This window comes from Strongylocentrotus purpuratus, unplaced genomic scaffold (assembly GCF_000002235.5).
Source record: "Strongylocentrotus purpuratus isolate Spur 01 unplaced genomic scaffold, Spur_5.0 spur5_scaffold_9, whole genome shotgun sequence".
NCBI classification, from domain to species: Eukaryota; Metazoa; Echinodermata; class Echinoidea; order Camarodonta; family Strongylocentrotidae; genus Strongylocentrotus; species Strongylocentrotus purpuratus.
Window position 1 is genome coordinate 14,014,220 of NW_022145615.1, and position 27,395 is coordinate 14,041,614.

Genomic DNA, 27,395 nt, shown 5'->3' on the forward strand with positions numbered 1-27,395 from the left:
TCATAGATCTGTGGATTCCCTTATTCTCGTCCTACATTGATTATTGATGGTTTGAAACTGTTCAACTTGGACCTGTCCCCAGTCCTCCCATACACACATCTTCTTGATTTGACTGACACTGTTGTCTGACTTCTTGTTGTCATGGCAAGAAACTACCCTGTTAGAGCCTGTACGATGTAGCTCTACAACCCTCCTATTGTCACCTTTGACTACAGCATCAACATTCAGTACAGTCACTACTTCACCTACTTGGGCAGCCATCCTTTCCTCATGAGACCCTACATTATCTCGAATGTTGACGAGCACAATATGACCATTGGATCTACCAATCCATAAGACATGATCCATCACAAGGAGAGCGCTGACTTTGATGGATGACTGACTCTGAGATGCCAGTATGTTGTGTATGCTTATCACTCGTTGACCGCTGCGCCGTTGTCCACCTAGCCTTCGAGTGTTGGCCCCATGTTGCAGTGCTGCTTTGTTAGCAGCTCTGGATTGATCAACAACTATGGGCAGATCTCCTTGAAGCAGAGCATCTTGACTTGATACGTGCCTATCCTCTTCATTGCTATTTGTTTCACATACAGCTGTAGCACTAGCAAGCTCTTGCTCCTTCTCTCTCTTCTCCTCCCAGCTCCTCACGAGTTCCTGTCTCTTCTCCTGGTACAGAGGAAGGAAAGATCCTGGGACAAGGATGCTCTCCCTGCAGTCCAGGATAGCCAGACACGACCTGGTCTCAGTACTGTACTGATAGACATAGAGTGCACTTGATGTAAAACACCACACGCTACCTTGACTTTGCACAATGCCTTCAATTATTCCTTCCATGCCAGCAGCCACCTGAATCCCATCTGGCTCCAGAGTGATGTCATCCAACAAGATGATTCTCAACTTGTTTCCACAACCAACCCAGACTTCTGTTCCATCTGCTTCATCTCTACTGCCTCCTGTCCGTTCTCTTGGTTCAAGACTGTTCCTTCCTCCTCTCATTTTCCTGGCAGTAGTTTCATCTCTTCGTTCTTCTCGTGTACCATTGCTCTTTGCTGATCTGTTCCATACGCCATTGGCTCCATTATAGACCACTTCTTCATATCGTCTTCTTTGCTCAGCCATAGAGTCACCATTCTTCTTCCTGGATACAGCCACAATGCTGCTACAAGGTAGATTGTGCTTACTAAGTTGCATCCTGGTAACCAGTTTTAGATCATCTGTGATGTGATGACCACTATCTTCCGTTTCATGACTTAGGACGGTCAAGACCCCATTGGCTTGACCAACAAACAGCAAAGAATGTTCTTGTCCACTTGGCTGCATATTTAAAAAAAGAAAAGAAAGGAAATTCATGTTTCTCATGGTTTAAATATATTTTCTAAAGATGGGAATATCTTTTTTTTTTCATGGTCAACAAGAAGCTCCTAAAATATATTTTTGTTAAATTAAAAGAATCGCGCTAATAATAGAATCAGAAATCAAAAATCCAACTGATTGTACATATACACATGTGAAAAACTGAAACATGATTACTCGGAATTTTAATTTGGTGGATGAATTGCAAGTTTGCTTACACAAGAGGATCAGGTTAAATATATTTGATGAGGTAAAATAGTAATACCTCAAGGTTTGTTGTAACATAAAGATACACAGCAGCTTCTAAAACACTGAGAGTTAGGTTGTATGACGGGGAGAGGGGGAGGTTGTATTCGGCTCTAAACAAAAATAACGCTGTCCCTTTTGCCTCTGGACTTTAATTAAAATAATGCATCAAAAAGCACCAACCAATCCTATACTTTACCAAAATGTCTTACATAAGTCTTAAAGTTTTAAGAAATATTAAATTATATGAATTGTTTCAAATTACTTTTTCAAATTAACTGTCCGGATAAAAGATGTGCATTAATCTTCATTTATTACCAAGTCCCTCGCAGAGGACACAAAGCTGTCACTCCCCTGGGCCCTGGTTGCTTACTTACAAGCATACACATGTTTTCTTAGCAGTCAGGTAAAACCAACCGACTTACCTTCTGGATATAGTGGAGTGAGGTAGGTTGACCAGCCACTCTAGCTTCTACCAGAAGACTTGCATGAGAAGAATGTGACGACGGGAGATGATACAATTGAACACAGTCACCCTACAAACAACAATCATAGCTCAACTTTAATCTCAGTCAAGATATTGACACATACAACAATAGTAATATCAAAATTTTCCACAACTATAACAGCATCAGCACCTAAACCTAACAGTGATTTCCCTGGCTGGTTCATGCCTGACACGGTTATATATATCTCATACATGTACGTGGAATATGTTTGCAAACATGTTTTTGAACAAGCACATCTATTTGAAACCAGGAATCTTGTTTCGTAATTTAAACAAAAATGGACACAAAGTAATGCACATGTATTAGTAGTAAACTGCTCTACGAAAGACTGGTCAAAGTCTGAACAAAATGTGACAAAAAGTAAGAAAGTTACTAATTTTGTTGAGAGTTGCAAATGTGGAACATCAAACTGGCTGAATCATCACCCGACAACTTTTCTAATTGCTCCAACACACAAAATGACTAAAATGTAATTTTTTCAAAATGTATGATTCAGAAGTGTCTTTTCTCTTTTGAGGACTTATAATAATATGCAACCTGTAATGTATTTTGAGTATTGCCCTGAGGGAGAAGGCACTTACATGTAGGAGACAACAGAAATTAATCCCAAATGAATTTTTCAAACTTATGTTCCCCTCTTTTTGGTTCATTTCCGTACAAACAATATTTCGATTACATGTATTGTCGTTTTAATCGTATTAATTTCAAGATGACAAATTTTCTTTGTCTAAACATACCCACTCTTCCATTATAAGGGGAAAGGGTGGGCATTTCAAAATGTCTTTGTCACTGCACAGGATATATTAGATCTCTCTCTATAGCTAGTCACCTTGCAAATATTCTAGCTTGTACAAATTACGGACGAAATCATGGATTTTTATGACAATTGCTCCCTATCCATTTCCTACACTAAACTGATTCTTAACTTCAACCCCGGACCCACACTAAACCTAAACCTATAACCCTAACTCAAAACACAATTTAGAAATCAAAGTACAACCCTAGATATAACCATATACCTTTGATGACGTAAAAGCTGGAGCAAGTGCTGCATAAGCAAATGCTAGGTTTATACTGAAAACATGACATGATATCATCAAATAGAATATAAAGCTACATACCCCTGTCCCAACTACAATTTTAGTTCCACAAGGTGTAGCTATGGCAGTTCTGATCATGGGGCATTGGAGTTCATTCAGAAGACTAGATTTATAACAACCATCTTCATCGACTTGGAATGACCTCACTGATGTGCCTCGGCCTGATTCAACTATCAGATGAACAACCTTATCCTGTCAAAGAAAACATATAGGAGAGATGAATTCATATAATCTTTATATGCCACACAAATAATCTCCCTGAGCCAAATTGTCTAATGCAAGATTAATCTATAACATTGTTATAAGGGGGATTGTCATTCAGTTCATCAAGACTGAAATTAGGTAGTGATGCACAAAGCAATCATTCCATCACTTGGGGTCTACCGTTTTGTGCAAAATTGCACTTATGTCACATAGGCAAAGAAAACAACAGCAGAGTTAAAACATAATAATTCAAATCCAATGAAATGCATTGGAAATAGAATATTACACCAGTTTCCATACAGCTAGATGGCCTGCAGCAGTTGTCGAAGTCTGGATGTCAATTTGTTTCCGCTTAAGGTTCGGCTTGACCGTGTCCTTGTACCAAAGCCGTGGTCGATCAATCCCTCTTTCGCCTGCGGGAAGTTGCGAGAATAGTATTTGCTTTGGTAAACTCTCAGAGGGCATCCTGACGACATGGCCTGTCCATCGTATGTTCTTCCGGATATGCAGGTCCTCCATATATAGATGTTAGGGTGGCAGCTCTAGTATCTCTTTGTTGGTCACATAGTGCTTCCATGTGATTCTCATCATTGCTCGGAGTTTTCTCATCATGAATGCGTGAAGTTTGTTTATTGGACTTTTGTAGAGGGTCCAGCTTTCCGCACCGTATAAGAGAGTGGATAGAACGATAGTCCTGTAGATCTTACACTTAGCTCTTGTATAGAGACATGACGATTATTCCATAGCCTGGTTCGTAGTCTGCCAAATGCACTGCTGGCTTTTGACATTCGTTTCATCAGCTCAGAGTCGATGCGTCCGCCTTTACATATAGTGCTGCCAAGGCAGGTGAAGCCATCTAACTGGTTTAGGGCTTTCCCATCCACGAGGACCTCCTCTTGGTAGTATGTACCTGATTGGAACAGTACTTCCGTCTTTATTATTTGTAGACTGAACTTCTTTGATGCTGTTGAAAAATATATCTATGACATGTTTTTTATTTTATTTGTGTGTATCTATGACATGTTGATATCTGCTCTGGTGTATGGGCAACGAGAGCACTACCTGACATCTCCAAAGAGGAGTTCCCTCACGTGAATATGTGGAGACTTCGTCATAGCTTAGAAGTGTGCGACATTAAGGTCAGCGTCTTGAAGTGATTGTATGTATACACCCTCCTCAAAGTCCACAAATGCCTCATCCAGAATCGCCAATAGGAAGATGGAGAATAGCTTAGAGGCCAACACACATCCTTCTTTTACATTGTTACTTTATACAGGGAAGCTATCCGACTTTTCGCCTGCTTCTTTGATTTAAGCCATCATACCCGTGTGTAGTGACTCTATCATTCCGGTGAAATTCTCATGGCATCCATACTTCCGGAGTAGTTGCCATAGACCTGTCCTACCAACAATGTCAAATGCTTTGGTGAAATCTACAAAGATCACATAATAAAGATCGGTTGGGCTCGATACACTTTTCTATAATTTTCTGAGGCAGAAGATCATGTCTACTGTACTCCAGTTGTTTTGGAATCCGAATTGTGTCTCTGGCACTATATCTGGTGTTATGTGTGCATTAAGTAAGTTAAAAAGGATCCGTGTTAGGGTTAGGGTTATGGTAAAAGCTTTCCTTCTATCGACAATAGCCATATTCCTCTGTAGTTTCCTCACTGAGTTGTATATCATTTTTTGAAGATGGTGACAATATTAGCGTCTTTCCATTCTTGAGTTACAGAGCCTTCTGCCAATACTTGTATTGGCAGAAGTAATATTTTAGTTAGTGTGGCTCCTCCGTGTTTACATATCTTACTCGGTATCCTACTCCGGGGACTTGTCATCAGCCAAGGATGTAACTGCTAGGTGTAGATCTTCTCTTGTTGGAATATCATCTAGTGCAGTAACGATATAGCTACAGGTCGCTGGTTAATCCTATTACACGCCACAGGGGGGGGTATCTCCTGGTTTTTGAGTAGTGTCTCGAAATGCTGCTGTGAAAAGGTTGTGTTACCATCCAAGGACTTGAAATGAACTATTGTATGTCTTGACTGGGGGCCCCAGACTTCCTTTAGTCCAGTGTAGAAGGACTTCATGTAATTTGTTTGCCACGGAGCGCCGCATGTCCTCTGCTGTTTTCTTCCACCAGGTGGTTTTCAGTTTCCATGTGTACCTCTGCAAGTCATTGTAGTTATTCCGCTCCTGTCGTTTTTTTTTGTTGTTATTGTTGTTTACTTTCTAGCATACTTGGCACTGTCGACGGAAGTCCTGATCGAATACCGCGGTCCTTGTTAACCTGGGCGACGACTGAATCGGTATTAAGATTCATCATCATGAAGGCTGCTTGCAAAGGTGGGTAAGTACCGCGGTAGCTCTTGCAAATTAATATCGGCATCTTCTCGGGAAGCTGGTGTAAGTTCCACACCGGCGCGTCGCGGCGAGGACAGGCCAGGACGGGTATGAACCACTAGACCCTGCAGTGACTGGTCGAAGAATGTCGGGAGTTTCGTAGCGTCAATCGCCCTCGATGCTGTCACGGTGGCATGTTTTTCTGTTAAGGGGTATCTCTCTGAGCGGCGAATGCTTACAGGAACGTTGCGAATTAGGATTTCTGACGAATGTTGGTGAAAATCAGGGTTCGCCTTTGCAACATTTAGCGACGATTAGCAATATTTGAGCGAATGTTCGTAAAAGTGTTTGCGAAAAGCAGTTGGCGACTATTAGCGACTGTAAGCAAATGTTAGCGACAGTGTCAACGTTTGAGACCTTTCCCTAACTCCTGGTACTCAATGGGCCGATTTTATAAAGGAACCATATGGTAACGTGGTCGCTAGCATTGGGGAAACAAAGAGAACTGACGATAACAAAGAGCGACGCCGTCTTACAACCGTTTGCATTAACGGCTAACGGCTGTTTTGCAAACGCCTGCAACTGTTTGCGGACAAATACAAGATAAAGGGTTTGCGACAAAGAAAACTGTTTGCGAACTTTCTTGCAACCTTTTGAAACCTTTTACAAACCCTGGCGAAACCCCAAATTCGCTACGTTCGCAAGCATTCGCCGCTCAGTGAGATAAGCGGCGAATGCTTGTGAATGTAGCGAATGTGGGGTTCCTCTAGGGTTCGTAAAAGGTTCCAAACATTCACAAATAGTGGCAACCAATAGTCACCAACTGCCAACCTCGGCCTCCCCCCCCCTACTCAGTGTTATTTAAGGTACGCATATGCGTGTTCCAAGCACCCCCCCCCCCCCGTTCAGCAAAAGTCCGGTGTGTAAAGTCAATACGGGTCGACCTTTTTCTTTTGTTATACGAGCCTTTTTCAGCACCCCCCCCCCTTTCAGCAAAAGTCCGGGGTGTAAAGTCAATACGGGTCGACCTTTTTCTTTTGTTACGAAAAGGACATTTTGATAACACGCATGGGGTCCATCCGTTCTCGGAGTGGGGGGGGGGGGGGGCGGGCTGCCAACATTCGCAACGTTCGGAAGCATTCGCCGCTCAGTGAGATACCCATTTTAAGGGTTTGCTCCGTAATGGCCCGGTCTCACTATAACGTATAGCAGTAACGTATGCCGACGTATGTAAAGTTCACTAACACGCTAGTGCACGTTGACATAAGTTAGGGGTAGGTTTGGTGTAAGTTGTATACGTTAAAAGCACGATGGTATAAGCTGTCATACGTTGTTGTACGCAGAGGCCGAAATAAGTTTTAGTGCATGCTCAAAAATTTTGGGTGTATGCCGACGTCCTCTTCATAGGTTAGGCATACGTTAGGCATACGCTACACATAAGCTAGAAACCCGTTAAATACGTTAGAGGTAGATAAATCATACGTCGACATAAGTTGGCATGAAGGTATACATTATAGCTAACCTATATCTGACGTATCTGCAACGCATATTGACGTATGCAGACGTGTTCGACGTACTATGTCTGACGACGGAGTAAGTTATTAAACGTGTTTCCAGCGTACAACTGGCGTAGTATAGGCGTTTTTCAAAATGCATGTAATGAACGCGGTTCTGTAGAGATCAGCGCCGTATGAACATCACGTGATCTTCGGCAACACGCCGAGTGCGCTACGCATAGTTTTCTCATAAGCTACTCATACGTAAGGCATAGGTCGAGAACGCTGGACATACGCTGGCCATACGCTGTGATTCGCTGTCATACGCTGTCATAAGTAATGATAGGTTACTAATACTAGGTTAGACATACGATATGTATACGTTCAATACGTTATGCATACGCCCAAATTATTCATGCTGCAGAATTTTCGATGTTTTGGAGGGCGTATGCCGACGCGTTGACATTATTTCATGATTTGTTTGTATACGCTAGCTATAAGTTTCTCTAAAACGTCATAGTGTGACCGGGCCATTAAAGGGGGTATCAAGGGGGTGTTAACGTTTTGAAAGATAAATCAAGAAACATCAAGTTTCTAATAGTCGGTCTACAATTGGTATCTGGTAGAAGAAATGCTTGTATGGCCTATCAATCCAAAGATTGGGGGGGGGGGGAATATATCACATTCACACTGGAATAGTTTAACAACATATATGTGGTGCAATGTTGTCAATCAGACAATCACACCATTATGTTCACATATTTACACTCTCGGATACAGCTTTCACATAGATGTAGAGAGAATTTAAGATCAGCTGAAATTCTGGGCATTTTCAAATGAACAAACCCTGATTATTTCTGACTCATTGGTTACTGGTGGTGCATATCGATAGGATAGTTTATAAGAACAACGTTTGACAATGATTCTATCTAGAAAACGGATCTTGGAAATTCTCCCTCTCTGCTATGTTATATGTTGTTATCACATCTTGAGCTAATTGATGTGTAATTAATTATGGCTAGTCTAAAGTTCTTACCTCATCCTGTGACCCTTGACTGAATGCCAGAGAAACCACTTCTTCTTCTACCTCCACCACTCTTCTGAGACACAAGAAGCTTGGTTCTGATAAGAGCTGGAGAATGGTATTACCATGGGGTCTCTCTTTAGGTTTATCCTGCCAGCAGGATTCCATCAATGCACCCAAGGCAGGGAAGACTTGTCTAGGGAGCATCGTATACTCATGGAAGTTGAAGGTTGGTTTGCGGCCCTCGTTGACGGCCAGCTCAATCTCAATGCGACTGTGTTGATCATAGTATGGAACCAAGCCGGTCATCAGATGATAAAGAAACATCCCGTAAGAAAACCAATCCACCTGGTCAAATAACATCAACATCAAAAAATTAGCTCAATTTTTTTTTTAATCATGCATGATCTTCCTTAAAACTGACTCTTATGTGACGGTGCCATAAAAATGAGTAAATTTAATTTCTTAACTTTTGGATTTCCAATGAGTGGAAGCTACAGTGTACATATTCAAAACCAAAAACATCAAACCAAAAAAAGGGTTTAACCAATAAAAAATAAAAAATTATTAACTTCTTCCCAGTAATGACAAAATTGTAATAATTTTACAACTCAGCTAATCTGATAAAAAGTTAAAGCAAATATTACAAAATAGTAAACATCGCCGTATCAAAGGTTTTTCAAACTTCAGATGTTTTAAAGCCTATATGCATGCACTAGTTTGGCCAGGAGGGATTAGACAGCACTGCATGGTTACTGTAAGGTGATTATATCTCATCAAATCAGCTCTCAATTTAATAACAGAAGAAAAAGGGGACCATGGGGGACCAACGGGTACCTCTTATGCATTGTTGGCTATATAGAGGGTGCCAGTAGCTACACATAGTGCAGTCCCGGTTTAAAAGAATAAATTAGCTATAACAAAAAAGTCCATATGATCAGAATCACTTGAAATGTGATTGAGATTTAATTTGAGCTGAATTGCTAACATTCAATACTAAAAAAATTGGATTGTGGTATCAAGATTGGTACATCATAACAATTATGAATTAACAGCTGGTACAAAGAAATCTATGTGCATTTACCATATACTGATAATGATATGTGATTCTAGTACTTACCTTCTCATCAAACGTCTTGCCTTGTAGGATCTCTGGTGCACAGAACCCTGGTGTACCTGCCATTCCCATCGCACCCATCAAGTCATATTTCTTAGATATACCATAGTCTATTAGCTTGATATTCACATCTTCATTGACATCAGATGAGAAGAGTAAGATATTGTCTGTCTTCAGATCGCAATAGATGATGTTTTTGCTGTGCAGGAACTCTACGGCTGATGCAACCTGTTGGCTGATCTTGTATGTCAGCATTCTACTTAGAACAGATTCTAGTACAATGTTCCTCTTCACAAAGTGTGGCCTTGCAGACTGGTGCTCAGCAAACAGGTAGCTTCGGAGATCACCAAGAGGTGCGTAGTCCATTGCAAAGCAGATGTGTCTGATGGACACACCGACAAGATTGACGATGTATGGATGATCGAGTTTAGCCATGATTGCAACCTCGTTTCTCAGCTTATGGAAACTCTCCATCAACATGGCTGCCTCTAAAGAGTCATTCTCCGTTGAAGTGGATTCTCCCGTCATGTTCGACGTAGAGGAAGATGTAGATGCGCATGATGCATACCCTTCACTAGCAGAAGAGAACATCCGATTCTTTAAGAGTCGGGATGGAAGCATGGTCTTGGCTGCTACAGTCTCTCCACGGAACTTTGCCCTGAATACTTCGCCAAAGCCACCATGTCCTAGAGATTTTCCCGACACCATGAGCAGCGTGAATTCTTCCTGCTTGAGATGCCTGATGCTGAGGTCTTTCATGAACATGTCAGGTATAAGAACGGAAATTGGGATGGGCTTCTCCTTAGAGTTGGCACATGCAGTAATGTGAGTCTCACCACGGACACATTTCTGTGCCAGTTCCTCCACTGTGTAGCAATGAGGTAGATCCTCTGTCACAGGTTCAAAATCATCAGGTCCATGAATCACACAGATTGGGCAAGGGACCAGTCTCTGGATCTTGGGCTGAATGCTTTCATGGATTGAAGTACACAAACCTAGGGAAAAGAAAAAGCTGCTGTCAACTGATGCATGAAATTGACCATACATATTGTTTTATATCATAGTAAATTAGCCATCATTATGTTAATGTATGTTTATATATGATTGTAACGTTGTCATAGTTTTACCCCGTTATTTATCTTGTCCCACTTACTCCGTCTATCACCAACCTAGACACCAATCTAGTCTACGACACACCCCATCTATGACTCACCTGGATACCAGTCCTTGATAAGACCCTCTATCTGGTCCACCACGCATCCCATGGCAGAGAAGTGGCCCTCTTGGCAGCTGATGAGGATGTCCACTCCTGGAGACTTGTCAGTAGAAGGAAAGACCATTGAGCGCACCAGGATCTGTCCAGTATTGTGCCTGAAGAAGATTCCTTCCCTCCAGTAGATAGACTCTGTCTGGTGGAAGCTGATGGCCTCCGAGATGCTGCTCTTCCTTTGAAATCGAAAAATGTCATCATCTGTTAACCCTTTTAAAATAGGATTTATTTATAGGGCTAAATTGATCACATATTGTTCTTGTAATCGGTAACAATAATATTTCTCTTTCATTGCTACATTGTTGAAATGAAATTTAATGTTTCTAAAAACAATTTGCATTGGGCGAAAATGTTGTTGATAAGTTAAAAATATGACAAATTATATCGATTTTTTTTAAAGTGAGTTCAAGCAGAAATACCCTAACTACCCAAACACAACTTTGCATTAATCAGAATTCTATAGTAGCTGTGATATGAGGAGAGAAGGTCAACTTGACATATAAACTTATTCTTAACAGTCGGATCATGACATATAGTCACTTGAATCACTTTACCCCAGTAATAAAATGAATCTCATTTTAATCATGGATCAATTCCCATTGTTTATTATTATGAGACGATTCTAACCTCTTTGAAGAGCCGAGATTTCTCTCATTTCCTGCTGAACTAATCTTCTTCGTATCACGCATCTGAAGATCAGCAATAAGACGTGACACCAGTCTGATCCAGAATCCTGGAGGGAGATAGGGCATCTTGTAAACCCTTCTCAGATAGTGGAATGGTGCATCGCCTGTGTTGTGCGGTGACAGCATCACACCAGGGTTGTCACGAGGAAGGCGGGCAGGTACCAAATACCTTGATGTTTATGATAACAATACAACTGTGAATGGCTTCCATGCATACATATATCATTTTAGGTTTTTTTAGTCACTTTCTCATGGCTCTATGCTGTATCAGTCATCTATTTGTAGCTATTCCATTGTGAAATTTGAATCTTGTATCAATTGTGTAATTCAATTTTTCCAATTTTAGCTGAAGACTTTTTCAGATATGGAGCAGTAAATCATAAAGTGATATACGCTTCACACTTTTTTTTGTCTGTGCCGGTTATATATCTGAATGAGCTTTAAACTCTTTTTTTTTTAACGCAGACAAATAGTAAAACTATTCTTACGTTTATTTTCTTACTTCCTTAAAACCAGGATGATGAAAGTTAGAATATATTGTAATTTTAACAAGTAAATCAGTACTTGCAGTGGATGGTAAATATATATTGAACATGAAAAGGCCTGTTTTCAGATAATATAAAAAGTTAATCAATAGTTGACCAGAAAATATATTATGCTCCGGTTACTATCGAAGAGCTAATTGAACTCAGTACTGGAAAGTTTACTATTCATATATACACTATACTTGAGAGGTCAGATTCCTGTTCAAAAGCTTACTATGTCTTACCAGTGATGTGAGATTGGAACCACAATCTCAAAGCGAGCTAAGAGTTGAAGATACTGCTCAAACTTATCCTCTTCAATGAAACTCTTCTTACTCAGCTCTCTAAGGGTCTCTACATGGACCTTGCCTCCTTTAAGACTCCCTATGGGTAGCGCAGTCACCCTCTGTAACGTACAAGCTAGCCATACTGGATCAATGAAGTAGAGGTCATTCAAACCGTTCAGGTGGTCAGTGAAGTGAACAATGCTCCCGATCTCATGCAGGAAAAGGATTGCTGATGGACAAATAAAAGAAGTATGTATTTATGTCAGTTGAATAATAAGCAATTTTGGAAGACACATACATACACATTTACATGTTTTGGTGTATATTTAGGACTGGTATGTACACATCAACATGTTTTACATGTTCAAGGATACATGTATGTAGGAATATTACATCCCGAGGTCGATATGGAAATCGACTGCATAACGAGGACCCAAATAAACTAACCAGAAAGGGCCTCCACTTTTTAACAATTTACTGTGTTCTCAAACCGAGGACGTCCTTGTTTTTCAAGTGGTTGTCAAAGTGTAGGTTCAGTTCTTTCGAGTGTCCTCGGTACACATGCACAGTCACACCCTTGCACCCAGCATGCGCAGTCATATTATACATACAAAGGCAACCTCCACAGAAAGATAACATTATATTTGGCATGGATGGGAATCCAGTACTGCTGCAAATGTATATTGTTTGGAGTATACATGTATTATAAATAATCCGTATGTGTGCAAAATGTCAACTGTGGCTGTCCAGTGTGTGTTCCATTGGTCAACCAATGCTGATAAAGAGTTAACCTAGCTGCTTACAATGGATGGACAGCCTGTTACAGTTCTAGATTGACTTGTATTAAACCCATTCAGAAGAGTCAAACCCGCTACAATGATTACTTTAATAGAAATGCAGATGTTTGGACCCCAACTACACCTTGGAGTGTTTCACAAAGACAAATTTCATCTTAAGTTGGACTTGAAATATGGAAGACCGTTTATACTCCTGTCGCTCTCACCGTTCCTGGCATTGCGTGGTCTCTATGGGGATCTAGACAATTAATTTTTTTGACAGTTTATTATTCAAGAGAAAAAATAATCATAATTTTACCTCTTGTTCATGACTTTTTAGGGGCATAAACTGCCTATCATATAGTATAAGTCCAAATCAACAATGAACTATCAACAAATGTTACCTCCATTTGCCCGTCCCCAGATAGACTAATCGTTAGAGCTACCAGCGGAATGGACGGCTTACCGTATTTCAAGTATTGTCTTTTTGAAACACTCCCATTTGCATAGGCTACCAATCAATACACAAGAGAAGAAGTACATTATACAATATGAGAAGGCATACTTGTACATTCCTGCATGTGAGTAGCACTTCATGGGGCTAAAATCATGATAAATGAACTGAAAACACACTTTAGAGAATCCAGCACGATGATAGATTTTCAAAATTAAATGACGAAGAGAGATCTACCCACCTTCATCTTTGAATAAGTTGTCAGAAAACATTCCTTAAAGAATCCACTTCCATTAAACATTTTTTTACAATCAAATGTGGAAACACAGATCCCGCAAATCTTCTAAAAGTTGTAACATGAAAGTAATATTGAGTTACCTTCCTGTAATTCAATGGGTGTACGCAGTCCACTATCAGGTATGAGCTTTACTATATCATCAGCTAGCTCAGTTTTGGTCATGATTGGTAGAATAGGAGGATCGGCTTTCTGACGCACTTCAACCTCCTGCGATATACGCTTCTTAAGATTGAAGTATGGCTGGGGAACCTGGGCAGTAATAACATTCAGTTCTATTCATATAACACACTTTCATGCAGAAGAATCCAACTTCAACAGCAACAAAAGTCTTGCTATAATACCTTCAAAGCGGTCAATAGCCATAGAGTAATCCAATTTTGTCATTGCATTCAATCAATTGCTTTCAAACTAATGCATTAAAACAAATGAAGATGTTGGTTCACAAGCAAGTTTTTTCTGTTTAATCATAAAATTTGTATCAGTACATTGTTTTTTGTATTGCTTTCTTTGTGTAACACATCATAACCATATGGCAGTCTATGTTCACATACTACTAAATGCCTATAAATCTTAAATGTACCGAATGTATGTACGTAGTGGACAGTGGGGTCCCGATCTAGCTAGCAGCAACCTTTCCATCCATCTCTATCAAAATATTTACAAAGGCATAATCCACACATTATGTATTGACTGGTTTAATCTATCTTAGGTGGTAGACAGATTTTTGTTGGCCATGTCACACAATGCTTTTGATTGGAATGCACAGCATCTATAAGATTTCGGATATGAGTGCTTAATCTGTGTTGAAGATCGAATGGATAATCAATGTAATAAAATGATGACGTAGATCCTAATCAAATGATTGGTTGAAAGCATACATGTGACCATGCATTTTTATAACCTAACGCGAAATTTGGATAAATACCGGTCATTATCCTATGGTAATGACCGGTCACTGGCAATCACGTTTTGTGATCGTAACCATTGAGATTTATCGTTTTACTTTTAATCGCGAAAATGGCTGCCGCGGAATTTAAACCGCATAGATCAGTCAGATGTAGACCTAGAATTAATGTGCAGACTTTGAGATGAGGGTGATTTATCAAATAACAAGGATCCACGTCCAGGCGCGCCGGAAGCAGTTTGGGATTGGGGGGGGGGGCAAACATTCTAAGGGGCTCACCTTCCAGGGGCAGTGACGTAACGAGGAAATACGTTTAGAAGGGGGGCAGAAGAAAAATCTGCATAACATTTACCACCGATTGGCGGAGATTCCATGGAACAGAGCCCCCGTGGGCTCGTTTTTTTTTTTAGGTATTTAATAACGGTCAGATGAGCATCCAGGGCCCCGCCTTAGGGCCCTTGGTGGGGTCCAGGGGGCAGAGCCCCGGAAGCTGAGGGGTTTTTAGGTATTTAATAACGGTCAGATGAGCATCCAGGGCCCCGCCTTAGGGCCCTTGGTGGGGTCCAGGGGGCAGAGCCCCCGGAAGCTGAGGGGTTTTTAGGTATTTAATAACGGTCAGATGAGCATCCAGGGCCCCGCCTTAGGGCCCTTGGTGGGGTCCAGGGGGCAGAGCCCCCGGAAGCTGAGGGTTTTTTAGGTATTTAATAACGGTCACATGAGCATCCAGGGCCCCGCCTTAGGGCCCTTGGTGGGGTCCAGGGAGCAGAGCCCCCGGAAGCTGAGGGTTTTTTAGGTATTTAATAACGGTCAGATGAGCATCCAGGGCCCCGCCTTAGGGCCCTTGGTGGGGTCCAGGGGGCAGAGCCCCCGGAAGCTCAGGGGTTTTTAGGTATTTAATAACGGTCAGATAAGCATACAGGGGACCGCCTTAGCGGGCCCTTGGCGGGTCCGGGGGCAGAGCCCCCGGAAGCTCTGGTTTTTTAAGTATTTAATAACGGTCAGATGAGCATCCAGTGCTCCGCCTTAGAGCCATTGGTGGGGTCCAGGGGGCAGAGCCCCCAGAAGTTCAGGTTTTTTTTAGGTATTTAATAACGGTCAGATGAGCATACAGGGGACCACCTTAGCGGGCCCTTGGTGGGGTCCGAAGGGCAGAGCCCCCGGAAACCCGGGGGTTTTAGGTATTTAATAATGGTCAGATGATAAGGGGAGCGACCAAAGGGCCCTTGGTGGGGTTCAGGGGTGAGCCCCCATAAGCTCTGGAATTTTAGGCATTTAATTACGGTCATGAGCATATTTTGCGACATTGGCAGGTCACTTATTTTTTCTTTTTCTCTTTAAAAAACTTTTTCATAAAGTGAGGGGGGCTCGAGCCCCCGAGCCCGGCCGTTCTGCAGACCCTGACATACAGGCTTATCAATAAGCATATTTTTCGCCCGACTGTAAATTTAGGAATTTCTAATTTCCAACAAACGCATAAAAAGGTATGACTTCTTACAAAAAAATTGAGAAAAAATACCGGAAAATCATGTCATTTCAGCAACATTTGTAAATCACTGGTATCGAATAAAAATTACCCCCCCCCCCCCATCAGTACGCCAGCGTTCAGGGGCTCATGAGCTTTTCACCCCTAAAACAAAAAACTGACACGCTTTCCCATTCTCTCACAATATGTCCACGATATGCGCGCGCTAGTATAATAATAACCTCCATTGATAAATATAGGAAGCATGCGCAATGTTTAGGAAATTTAATTCCTGTTAACCTTCCTTTTCTTTGAATAAAATTGTTTACGTCATTTAACTCAGGTTTTTATTATTGTTATGTTCTTTTGGGTTAAAAATACAAACCATATTTACTCCTTTACTGTTTTGTTTTTTGAGGGGGGGGGGGCGTTTTTGGGGGGCAAAAATGCGTTTTGCCCCCCCCCCCTCCCCCCCTCACACTTTTTTGACTGGGGGGGGGGCAACTGCCCCCACTTCCGGCGCCTATGTCCACGTCATAATTTTATAAAAACAAATAATACACAGCTTTTCGTTCGGGCATTAGTAAAATTACCCACACTTGGTACCTTGTGTGGGTGATTCTTACTAATGCCCTCACTGAAGTGCATTATTTGTATATTACCATAATGGAACTTTACCTTTCTCCCAATAAGCTTCTCCACATATGCAGGTCTCGTATGACGGAACTCCATCTTCATAGCAGTCTCATAGATGACCCGTCTCAGCTCAGCCATACCAATGTTCTTAAAACCTCTAGCATCTACCTCAACTATCCCTGCAACCGATGGGAATCCTGGTCCAACATTCAGCATCTCATCAAGCTGACTCCGTAGGTCAACCATATCAACAGGAGAATTCTGAACCACATCACGATGGGTACCAACGATGACGATACCGAAGTCTGAAGATCTCGACTATACAGAATAAAAAAGGAATCAGCGTCAATTCATTGGAGGTAGGTAGAAGACTCGCTTGAAAATATATTATGGTATGTTTATGATCGAGAGACCAGAGTTCATACAAACGAAAGTTAAGAGAATGGTGAGACTAACTAGAGGTGATGTGGTCTAGTGGATAAGTCACCCGACTGCAGATCACAAGGTACGGGGTTCAAGTCCCGCCGCGGAAGTACTGTCCTTTGACAAGACGTTAATCTACATTTGCCACTCTCCACCCAGGTGTAAATAGGTACGTGACATGCTTGAGCGCCAGTTACTTTGGCAGCTCGGCTACAACCAGGGTAGTATGTGTAAAGCGCCATGAGCGCCAGAGTCTGGCTGATACAGGCGCTATATGAATATCCATATTATTAGTAGTAGTATTATTATTATCAACAGCAAGCATCTCAATCGGAGGGACTATAGAGTAATTGAAGACTGAAAGAAATAGGTACTGAAGTTTAGCTCACGCACATATGTCTTCATATAAAACCTAAGTGGTTCTAATTATACCATTTTACCTGGCAGGAATTAATCCCTTGAAATGCTAGAGCGCCATAATGCCAGCCGTGCTTAAGCAAGGGTAATAATCGGGAGCGCCAGGAGTGCCAAGTCTACCAGACAAGAGCGCTAAACAAGAACCCACTGTTATTATTATTTATTTAGAATTAACAGTATGGAGAAATATCAACTGAATGGTTTCATTCTTGACTCTGTCCTACGAAGACGATATAGTTTCAAGATTCCTCTGTTCACATTGATCATGATGTATATTTCATATGTATTGTAATTTATAGGTTTCTTTATAATTTGTGTGTTTTGTTTAAATATGTGATTGTTTTCTCAGTGAATTTTGTTTTTTATAGCGCTTAGAGACTTCGGTGGTAAGCGCTTTATAGGCACCGTTTTTATTGATATTGTTATTAATATAACATAACTACATGATCTAATTCAAACCAACAAACCAAAAGAATGAAAGCGTAAGAGTTCACCACTCATGACTTACACTGATATTGAGGAGAAGAGAGGAGAGTTTATGAGCTCCATCCATGCCTTCACTCATATCTCATACTTACACTGATATTGAGGAGAAGAGAGGAGAGTTTATGAGCTCCATTCATGCCTTCACTCATATCCCATACTTACACTGATATTGAGGAAGAGAGAGGAAAGTTTATGAGCTCAATCCATGCCTTCACTCATATCCCATACTTACACTGATATTGAGTAGAAGAGAGATTATGAGCTCCATCCATGCCTTCACTCATATTCCATACTTACACTGATATTGAGGAGGAGAGAGGAGAGTTTATGAGCTCCATCCATGCTTTCACTCATATCCCATACTTACACTGATATTGAGGAGGAGAGAGGAGAGTTTATGAGCTCCATCCATGCCTTCACTCATACTTACACTGATATTGAGGAGAAGAGAGGAGAGTTTATGAGCTCCATCCATGCCTTCACTCATATCCCATACTAATAGATAGAGAGTCTTAGCCGTCACAAAGCACTGATGAACATTCTCATACAGATCACCACCTTTCATATCCCAGGAAAAGAATGTGATTGCTGGCCCTTCCACTGTTTCCTTCTCCTGTGAACAAAAAAAAAAAGAAAAAAGGAAAAGACTTTGGGTCAAAACTTTTCATTTTCTCTGTACTTTATAAAATCTATTTTTTGCTACAGTGGTGGATAATTTTAACATAATATATACACATGACTGTGTACTGATTTTAATTTTTGTTGTTGGTTGGTTCGAATTTATTTCTTTTTAAATCATATATAACAACGCAAATTAAAATAATATTTACAGTGTAAAAATAGGTGTGAAAAATGGAAACTACTAAAAAGTTTGCATTTTTTTTTTTGAGGCGTAGTCCCAAAAGTATACACAATACAAAAAGCCAAATACATATTAAACACAATTTAAAAAAAGATAAAGAAAAGAAAATAAAAACAAACAAAATCTACACTCATTAAAGTTGATCTATTATCGTTCGGCATGCACTAAAAAGCAAACAAACACCAGCAAACATACGGGGGAGGGATGGTAATGGTAAGTGTACATCATTAAAATAAGGTTCAATTTCCATATCGATCAACATATAATTTGTTCAACTTGATATTGATAGATATCATAACTTCATCTGAAAGCCTGTTCGTGGATAATCCCCACGACAAGAACAGAAGTACATTATAGCCTTTATTTGCTATCTTCCTGAAGCAGAACATGAAGTGAATGCACAGTTAGGTTGAAAAGGTATTCTCTATATCATATAGGCAACTGCATTCAATGTACTTGGATCAAAGAATGAACTCTAACACGACAGGATTGACTGCTTCTTTAACTGGCTGTTCCAACATACACACAGTCTTTTCTGTTCATGATCCGCTTGTAATATTGTGCAAATATGTTTCTGACATACCAGTTTTATTATGTGAAGTTTAAAATTATTTATGAAGTATAAACAAGTTCATATTAATTACCTTTGAGAACTTTTCTTTCACCTTCTGAGTGAGACTTCTTCTTTTTCCTTCTATGACAGGATCATGTAGTTCCCATTCCGTGACGTGCAGAGCCATATCTGAGACACGCCCTCCTGTATCATTCACTAGGCTTCCTAGTAATGTTGTCTTACCACTCTTCTGTAAACACAATCGAGACACAGAGACATTGGATATCATTAGGCATAGGACAGTTAATCTTTCTAAGAAACAAACACAAAAATCTATGTGAATAAATATAACAACTAATTAAAGATTGAGGGAAATTTAAAACACCGTTGGAAAAAATAAATTTACTGACTAAGATTTTTTTTTAAAGTTAATCTAATCTACAAGGTCAATTCAGGCTTTAGTTTAAGTACCAGTACGCCCCATTGGATTTTCTTCTGAATGTGGGCTAATTGTTATTCAATTTTAATTTCTGTTTATGATTGTAAATTAAGCTATAAAATGCATGTCTATCATGTACAACAGAACATTTAACAAATTAAATTAAGATATGAACTGAACTTTGATTTTAAAAGAAAAGGATTTTTCTGAATAAGTAGTACAGAACTGCCAGCATTAAAATATATAGTAATGAAAAAAGGTCAAAATTTCTTAATTTCTTCTCTAATTTAAGCAGTTGGTGACTACAATGTATGTTTAACAACATCAAGAAAACTTATATTTAAAACTTGTTATCAATGATGATAGTTATGATAGTTGGCCTCTGCATTTATCTTGATTTTTTTTATTTACCTCCATACTTCCAAATGTTCAATTATATCAATGTATTCTTTTTTTTATTTCAGTTGTCCCATTTTATATGTAAATCAATGGTATTATATACTACACGTATTATTGTTGTTTTAATATTTTGAATTTCTGGGGGAAATTGAGATTAACCCACCGCTGGACCCATTATCATAAGCTTCATGCTGTGATAGGGCTGACTATCTAGAAGCTTCTCATGAAGTATCTTGAGAATCTGACCAGTCTTGCATCGTTCCTCTGGAGTCAGCTGACTGACCTCTGACGGAATCTGAATATCTAAGCCCTCGATCTTCAGATGGAAAAAATGCTTGAGAGTACTCAGAGCTTCTGGCAGCTTGTGAAGATCAGGATTACTTGAGAAGTAACATAAAAACAAAACAAAACAAAGAATGGCAGTGGGCTGAAAAGTGGTACAAAGACATAACAAACATTATCTAGAGGTCTTAAATGTTGCATGCATGTATATATATTCAATTTAGCATAACCTCTGCTTCAAATGAAATTTGAGACCACATTTTATATGAAAGTAGAAATGAGCATGCTAAATTAAAAGAAATTCTCTGTATAAAAAAAAGGCTTTAGCAATTATTGCTGTTCAAAAGTACTTAAAAGATTGGGTGACATTCAAATATAATTGATCCCGTTTTAATTGCAGGACTGCAACCAACTCATATTCTGTTATTCAAACATCTAAATAGATTTCATAGCATTTTAAATATTTTTTAGAGTAATTTACTCAGACCTGCTGAATAAGCTCCAATCTAAAATAAATCTTAAAATACCCATCTTGTGACACCTTCTGTCAATTATTAGTGAGCTAATAACAAGAAACAGTGGTATGTGACTTCTCCCAGCTCAGCACATGCTCACAAAAGAATTGCATATATTATAGTGAAGGGACTGTGCAGTTGGAGGATGGACATTTTTGTACTGCTCCTGGTAATATCGGATTGGATCTCTTCATGGTGATTTTAGTGGATTGTGGTCAAGCTCTGTATGTATGCCTTTCACACATGCATGTAATCTCTACAGTCCTGGGTATTCTTCTTCATGTCATTCATGTTTCAGCTACTTCTGCTCATCATTTATTTTCAGGAACACACATGTAGACTAGCTACATGCATGTATTGAATTGCAATTTTCATCAATCAGTACCTATCCTAGTCTATGTATTTGAGGTTTTTGTTGCTGGGTTACATATAGGCGTGACAATACTAAATTTAGACTTAGTTTGTGTTCTGGTGTCAGAAGCTCAATTCAATTAGAAATGGAGGTTCAGCACTAGAAGAACAAGAGCTGCCAAAATATTATCCCTAGTCCTGATAAATTTCAGAGATCACACAGTGCAACAAGTAGCACTAGTACAAACATCATTAGTGACTCTGAAGATATTAAAAAGAAGAACCAAGTACTCAAACGTGGAAACAAATCCAGAAAAGATCATTCAATATTTCAGAATTTGAGTGAAACATCTAGTTCAGATGCCAAGCATAAGACATAATGGACCATCTAGAGTGATACTAACTGACGATAAGTGTCAGTGTGAGAGGTGCAGCAAATGGTTTTGTCTACTATGCAGTTCACTTTCAATAGAAGAATTCATAGTGTTTGATAGGATCTCAGTTGATCACTGGTACTGCTCTTGAATCAGCGAGAACAAACCAAATAGTCGAGGAGAGATGTAATAAGTTTCTAGATGAGACAATGCAAAGACTTGACAGACTAGAAGCTATTAGCAACAGGCTCTGCACTCAGCTTGACACGGATATGAAGGACCTCAAAAAAAACTCTACATGAGGACATCATTACCAAGCAGAACGAACCCAAAGAAATCATAACTTCTACTCTACAGTCGATTATGAAGTATCAATAATTTATCACTGGTTCTTCTAACTGGATCGATTTACCAATTGAATCCCCATTGAATGCCCCCATTGAATCCCAATTCAATACCAATTGGCTTGATAGTTGATAGTTCTCTGTGGTCATGGAGGAATAGCAAGAAAAGGAGAAGAGGAAGGAGAACATTATCATACAAGGTATGGCTGAGTACAGCTCCGATGATCCAAGTGAAACGTTGTACCATGATAATGCTAACGTTCGAGCAGTATTGGAATACTTGGATGTGACCTATTTACGAGAGAAGATTTAGCCAATATTCCAAGCTGTGATCCGAGAAGAAATGTGGCAATCCTGGATAACGTTGAATTTACATAACCTGTTGTTAGGGAAGCAATCAAGAAGCTCAATCAGACCAAATCTCCTGGACCTGACAATGTACAAAACCGTATTCTGGAGGAACTTGTGGATTATATTGCTAAACCTCTCGATGTCAAAAGGTAAAGTTCCAACATGTTGTGAGGGTGTATGACACCTAATACACAAAAAGGATGACAAGAGGGAACCAAGTACTGTCCTGTGAACTAAACCAGTACTTTGTGCAAGATGATGGAATCGTCCATCAGAGATGTGATAATTGATCATATGGATAGCCATAAACTGTACCTTGACAATCAACATGGTTTTAGGAAAGGCAACTCTTGCGTCACATAACTACTCCATGTATCTGAAGCTTGGTACAATGAACTAGATACTGGAAGAAGTATTGTCATGTATATACATTGACTACAGTAAAGCATTTGACAATGTCCCACATCATAGATTGCAAATTTGATTCGTATGGTATCTCTGGTAATCTGTTGAACTGGATCCAGTCTTTTTAAAGTGGAAGATCTCAACAAGTGCTGGTTAACAGAATTAAATCTACGGAATCCAACGTTATGAGTGGCGTACCGCAGGCCTAGGGAGTGTGTTAGGGCCCACCCTTTTCCTAATCTACGTGAATGACCTGCCTGATGCAATATTCAGTCTAATGAATGTAAAGTTAAGCTCTTTGCAGATGACACCAAGCTGTACTCGTCAATTACAAACATCGACGACGGAAAGACTCTTCCATCAGAACTAAATAACCTTCTTTCCGTGGTCTAGAACACGGCAACTCCCTTTCAACATTGATAAATGCAAAGTCATCCATTATGGGAGAAGTAATCTTTGTCATTACACAATGTATGATGTGAACAAGCCATTACCTGCAGTTCAACATGAAAAAGTTCTGGGAGTAATATTTGATGATAAAATGTCTTTTTCAAATCACATTGACACTGCTTGCAATGCTGCAAATCAGAAATAAGGAATCATCAAGCGTACTTTTCCAACTATGGACAACAAGGGACTCACACAGTTATATAGGTCAATTGTGAGACCAGCACTAGAATACTGCTCTACCGTTTGGCACCCTTATATAAAGAAGAAACATATTCTCAAAGTGGAAAAAGTTCAAAGTCGTGCAACTTAACTCCTTCGACCTCTCAGAATCCCTTAGTACAAGTTACGGCTAGAGCAACCAAATCGGCCTTCATTATCATGTAGACGTCATAGAAGCGACATGCCGCAGGTATATAAGATAATGCATGGAATCGACGACCTCCAGTCAACTAATTTCTATTATCGTACTAAGTACTGTCAAAGTAACTAAAGGTCACCAGTTCAAACTACAAACGAAACACGTAAATTCTAAATTGAGGCAGAGCTCTTTTTTCACATAGAGTAGTAAACGAATGGAATGGTCTCCCATCATAATGTAGCAGAAAATTCATCACTCAATCCTTTTAAATCAAATCTTCATATGTACTGGTCACTGAAGAAAGACAAGTTTAATCCTAATGAATTATTCAACTGTCCATGTACATCCGTAACTGCACAAACAAATTAAAGAATAACCTATTAGCGGACACCGAGGGGCAAAAAAGTTTTGTTAAACTTTATGCCTACTTCCAAAATATTATTCCAAGGTATGATTCATGAATACCTCCACGTTATCTTTCTTTTCCTAGTGATGCTACAGCACGTGTGACATAACAACTCCTATATTGGTATTGGATAGTCTATTGTAAACAGGTGGTCAGCTCTGGTGAAGCTACATACCACTGTCTCCTGTTAGCTCATTGATGATTTGGCAGATGATGTCACAAGATGAATGTGATCTGGACCATTTTTTTACGGTGGAGTTTATCAGGTCTGAGAACTTTATTTTTTAAATATTTAAAAATCTATTAGATATATTTAGACATTTTAATTACAAAATATGAGTTGTATTCATCCCTGCAGATCAACAGGAATTAACTTATATTGGGATGTCAACCGACCTTTAAAACCAGAAACTTTGGCAACACTAAACTGATGGTCACTTTCAAAGCAAGAAACTTAAAACGAATTTTCTAAAAAATTTGCAGTTTATCAACTGTGATTCAATTATGTCCATGAATCTCTACCATTCACAACATTTGCAAACATTTTAAAGCAACCATTGTTTCTGGTTTTACATATAGTATAACGCATGTTACTTTTCCTCAGCCCCAAGGAAACACTAGCTTCTACTCTATTTGCTCACCAGCTGATATCTAGATCATACAATGCCTCCAGCTTACAGACGCTCGGAGGCACATCCTCTAGAGCATTGTGGGAGAGCTTCAGGACAGAGAGACTGTGCGCAAAGCATTCTGGGAATTCAATCTTCTCCAATTCTTCCGGACGACTGCTGCCACCATCGGCGTAGAATTTCACAGCACCTTCCTTCTTTGGTTGAGGACTGGTTGGTGATTTGGGAGGAGTGTCTTTCTTCTTGTACATCACAGAAGATATCTTCACGGAAGGTCTCTTAATAGAAGATCTTTTAGGACTATTGAGATATAATTCAGGAGAAATTTAATGCATATTCTCATTCTCATAATCCTTACGAAACTGTTGGAAACTTAAAGAAGTGCACAATTACATGGATGCTTTATTGATTTCGCACAAAAACAAGTAATGTTGTGTCATCGCAGAAATGTGTGAAAATCACTAATTTACAGAATGCCTCTCTCTGAATTACAATCTCCTCATCTACATGTATTTAAATGTATATTATTCATCGTAAAAAGACATTTCATCACCATGTTACTTTGATTTTCAAATACACATGTATATTTAATCTTTAAAACAAAGTGGTATTTAAGTTGATGATTGACAAAATGTAGTTGGGTTGCCTTGGTTATTTTAATTCATGCTTATCCTAAAGCTATTTATTGTTTTGTATATATTTTTCAAACTTACATGTAAGGTGGTCTGAGTCTGTATTGGCATCAAATTATCAATACTACATCTTACTCCCTTTTGAACCATTAAATTGGTCTATTTTCATTATTGAGTACAAACTCACTTGTCTTGCTTGGTCTGTGGTTGTGCCTCTTTATGCATGAGTTGATTGTGAGCCAAGTAAAGATGCTGAAGCTTGCATATGCTCCATGTTCCTGGTAATGGAAAGCAATGGAGTGCATTATGGGAGAGATCCAAGCCCGTTAGACTGCTCAACTGACAGATGGCAGTGGGAATCTCTGTCAGACGGTTGTAGCTCAAGTTGAGGAATCGCAATGTACGGTGCCAGAACCTTGGTAGGTCACCCGAAACGGACTGGACCATGTTCTTAGACATGTTCAGAATCTCCTGTAAGAGTCAAGTGAGCAAATTAAAGTAATTATGCAATAAATGTGGAGTGCCAGGAGTGTTCAACTTTATTGAAATTAACATGTACACTGCTTTACTCGTGGCCCCCATGATACCAAACTAGTTCTCATTACGTTATGGAACCGTCCTAGAAAATCATTAAACGGGTTGTGGTCGGGGTAGAGTGTGTAAATGATGTCTATAATACCATCCTAGTTCGTTCATAAACAGTCCTCAATACATCCATCTCGTCTATAGGCTACCCCGTCCACAGTCAGTTCATATCAAGTTCAGATCGGGTAAATTTGCCATTTCCAGGCAGTCCAAGCCAGTCCGTAGTCAGTTTATACCCGTTATTAACTGGTTCTACCGGAATCATAATGTCAAGTTATAATTTAGCAACAAACTAATTTTGAGTCCAGCAGAATAATTTGTTGGTGCTTCAAGTACCAAATCGATCCAGCTGGTGAAGTCATAATGAACTAAGATGCAATGCCAGCTTATTGAAAACTTTTCAAGTACATATTATAGATGTTAAGGTCTAGTTAATAGGTTAACCGACTGCAGATCGCAAGGTACGAGGTTCGAGTCCCGCTGCGGGACTAATGTCCTTTGCAAGACGTTAATCTATATTTGCCAGCATCTACCCAGGTGTTACATGTTACATGTTACTGAATAGGAAAGAGAGAAAGAGACTAAGATAGGTAAAGAAAGAGAGGGGGAGAGTATATTGAAGTGCAGGAGACAGAGAGAGAGAGAGAAAGAGGGAATGACAATACAATAGACAGAGAGAAAGAAAGAAAGGAAGGGGGAGAAAAGGAGAGAGGGGGTTGGGAGAGGGGGCAGACTTACCAGTGGACATGTCCAAGGTTTTGGTATCTCATAGAATGAGTTATCTGATAGATTGATAGTGATAAGTGATGTACAAGCATCCATCTGTCTCGGGAGAGAGCTCAGTTTGTTTTTGGAGAGATTCAGATTGACGAGAGACATGCAGTTCCATTGTCTTGGGATCTCATCTTAATTAGAAGAGAAAACAAATGATACAGAATTTAAAATGAGAAGCAATGACGGACTCAAAATAGGATGACTCACTGACAAATATAGTCATTCAAAAAATCAATGGATTTCACATACTTCACGAATACATATATACATTTATACAATTTTAGATGATTAATTGTAATTAAGAATCATTTTTGTATCAGTGCAATCCACCAACTATCCATTTTGTGATGAAGAAATCATGTACCTTATCTCAATCTGTCAAGGAATTATCAGCTAGAACACCTAGAATATCATTACTAATGTCAAAAAAGCTTCTTGCCTTGCAAGTCCAATGTGTAATATGTTTCAAAAAACATGATTTGACTACATTTGCATACATAGGAAAGGCTTATTCCTTTTACCTCTCATTTTTAACAATTCCAATTTGATAACAAAACAACTTTTAATGCATACTGAATAAATGTACAAATTTCTACCCCAACTGACTGAGCAAATTATTTAAAATTATCTATTCAAAGGGGTAAATCAATAGGTACATTGTAGGCATTGCATGGT

General features: G+C 39.5%; 2 protein-coding genes across 2 annotated transcripts in view; both read right to left on the reverse strand.

Moving 5' to 3' along the window:
• On the reverse strand, positions 1-25,827 carry LOC105444550 (leucine-rich repeat serine/threonine-protein kinase 1-like). The gene is made up of 14 exons (XM_011678906.2): positions 24,742-25,827; positions 20,428-20,644; positions 19,518-19,676; positions 18,442-18,624; positions 16,728-17,003; positions 13,764-13,932; positions 12,114-12,384; positions 11,286-11,513; positions 10,602-10,834; positions 9,392-10,383; positions 8,284-8,619; positions 3,227-3,397; positions 2,022-2,132; positions 1-1,311 (listed from the first exon to the last, which is right to left on the reverse strand). Exons 1-14 carry the CDS (start codon positions 24,978-24,980, stop codon positions 1-3), a joined length of 4,896 nt encoding a protein of 1,631 aa, XP_011677208.2. The 5' UTR covers positions 24,981-25,827.
• The window catches only part of LOC105444551 (leucine-rich repeat serine/threonine-protein kinase 1-like), a 22,414-nt gene continuing 20,563 nt past the window's right edge, over positions 25,545-27,395 (reverse strand). The window contains exons 8-9 of the mRNA XM_030976342.1: positions 26,685-26,851; positions 25,545-25,832 (exon numbers count right to left, since the gene is read on the reverse strand). Coding sequence (XP_030832202.1) covers positions 25,545-25,832; positions 26,685-26,851 — 455 coding nt within the window. The remainder of the gene's footprint in view (positions 25,833-26,684; positions 26,852-27,395) is intronic.

Bases quoted from the DNA above. Each gene is read 5' to 3' on its own strand.
- LOC105444550 (XM_011678906.2), bottom strand. From the start codon at position 24,980: ATGTACAAGAAGAAAGACACTCCTCCCAAATCACCAACCAGTCCTCAA. The intron at 10,835-11,285 runs GTTAGAATCGTC...TCGATTTCAAAG, and splicing joins AATCTCGGCTCTTCAAAGAG to GAAGAGCAGCATCTCGGAGG. The intron at 1,312-2,021 runs GTAAGTCGGTTG...TTAAATATGCAG, and splicing joins CACTCCACTATATCCAGAAG to CCAAGTGGACAAGAACATTC.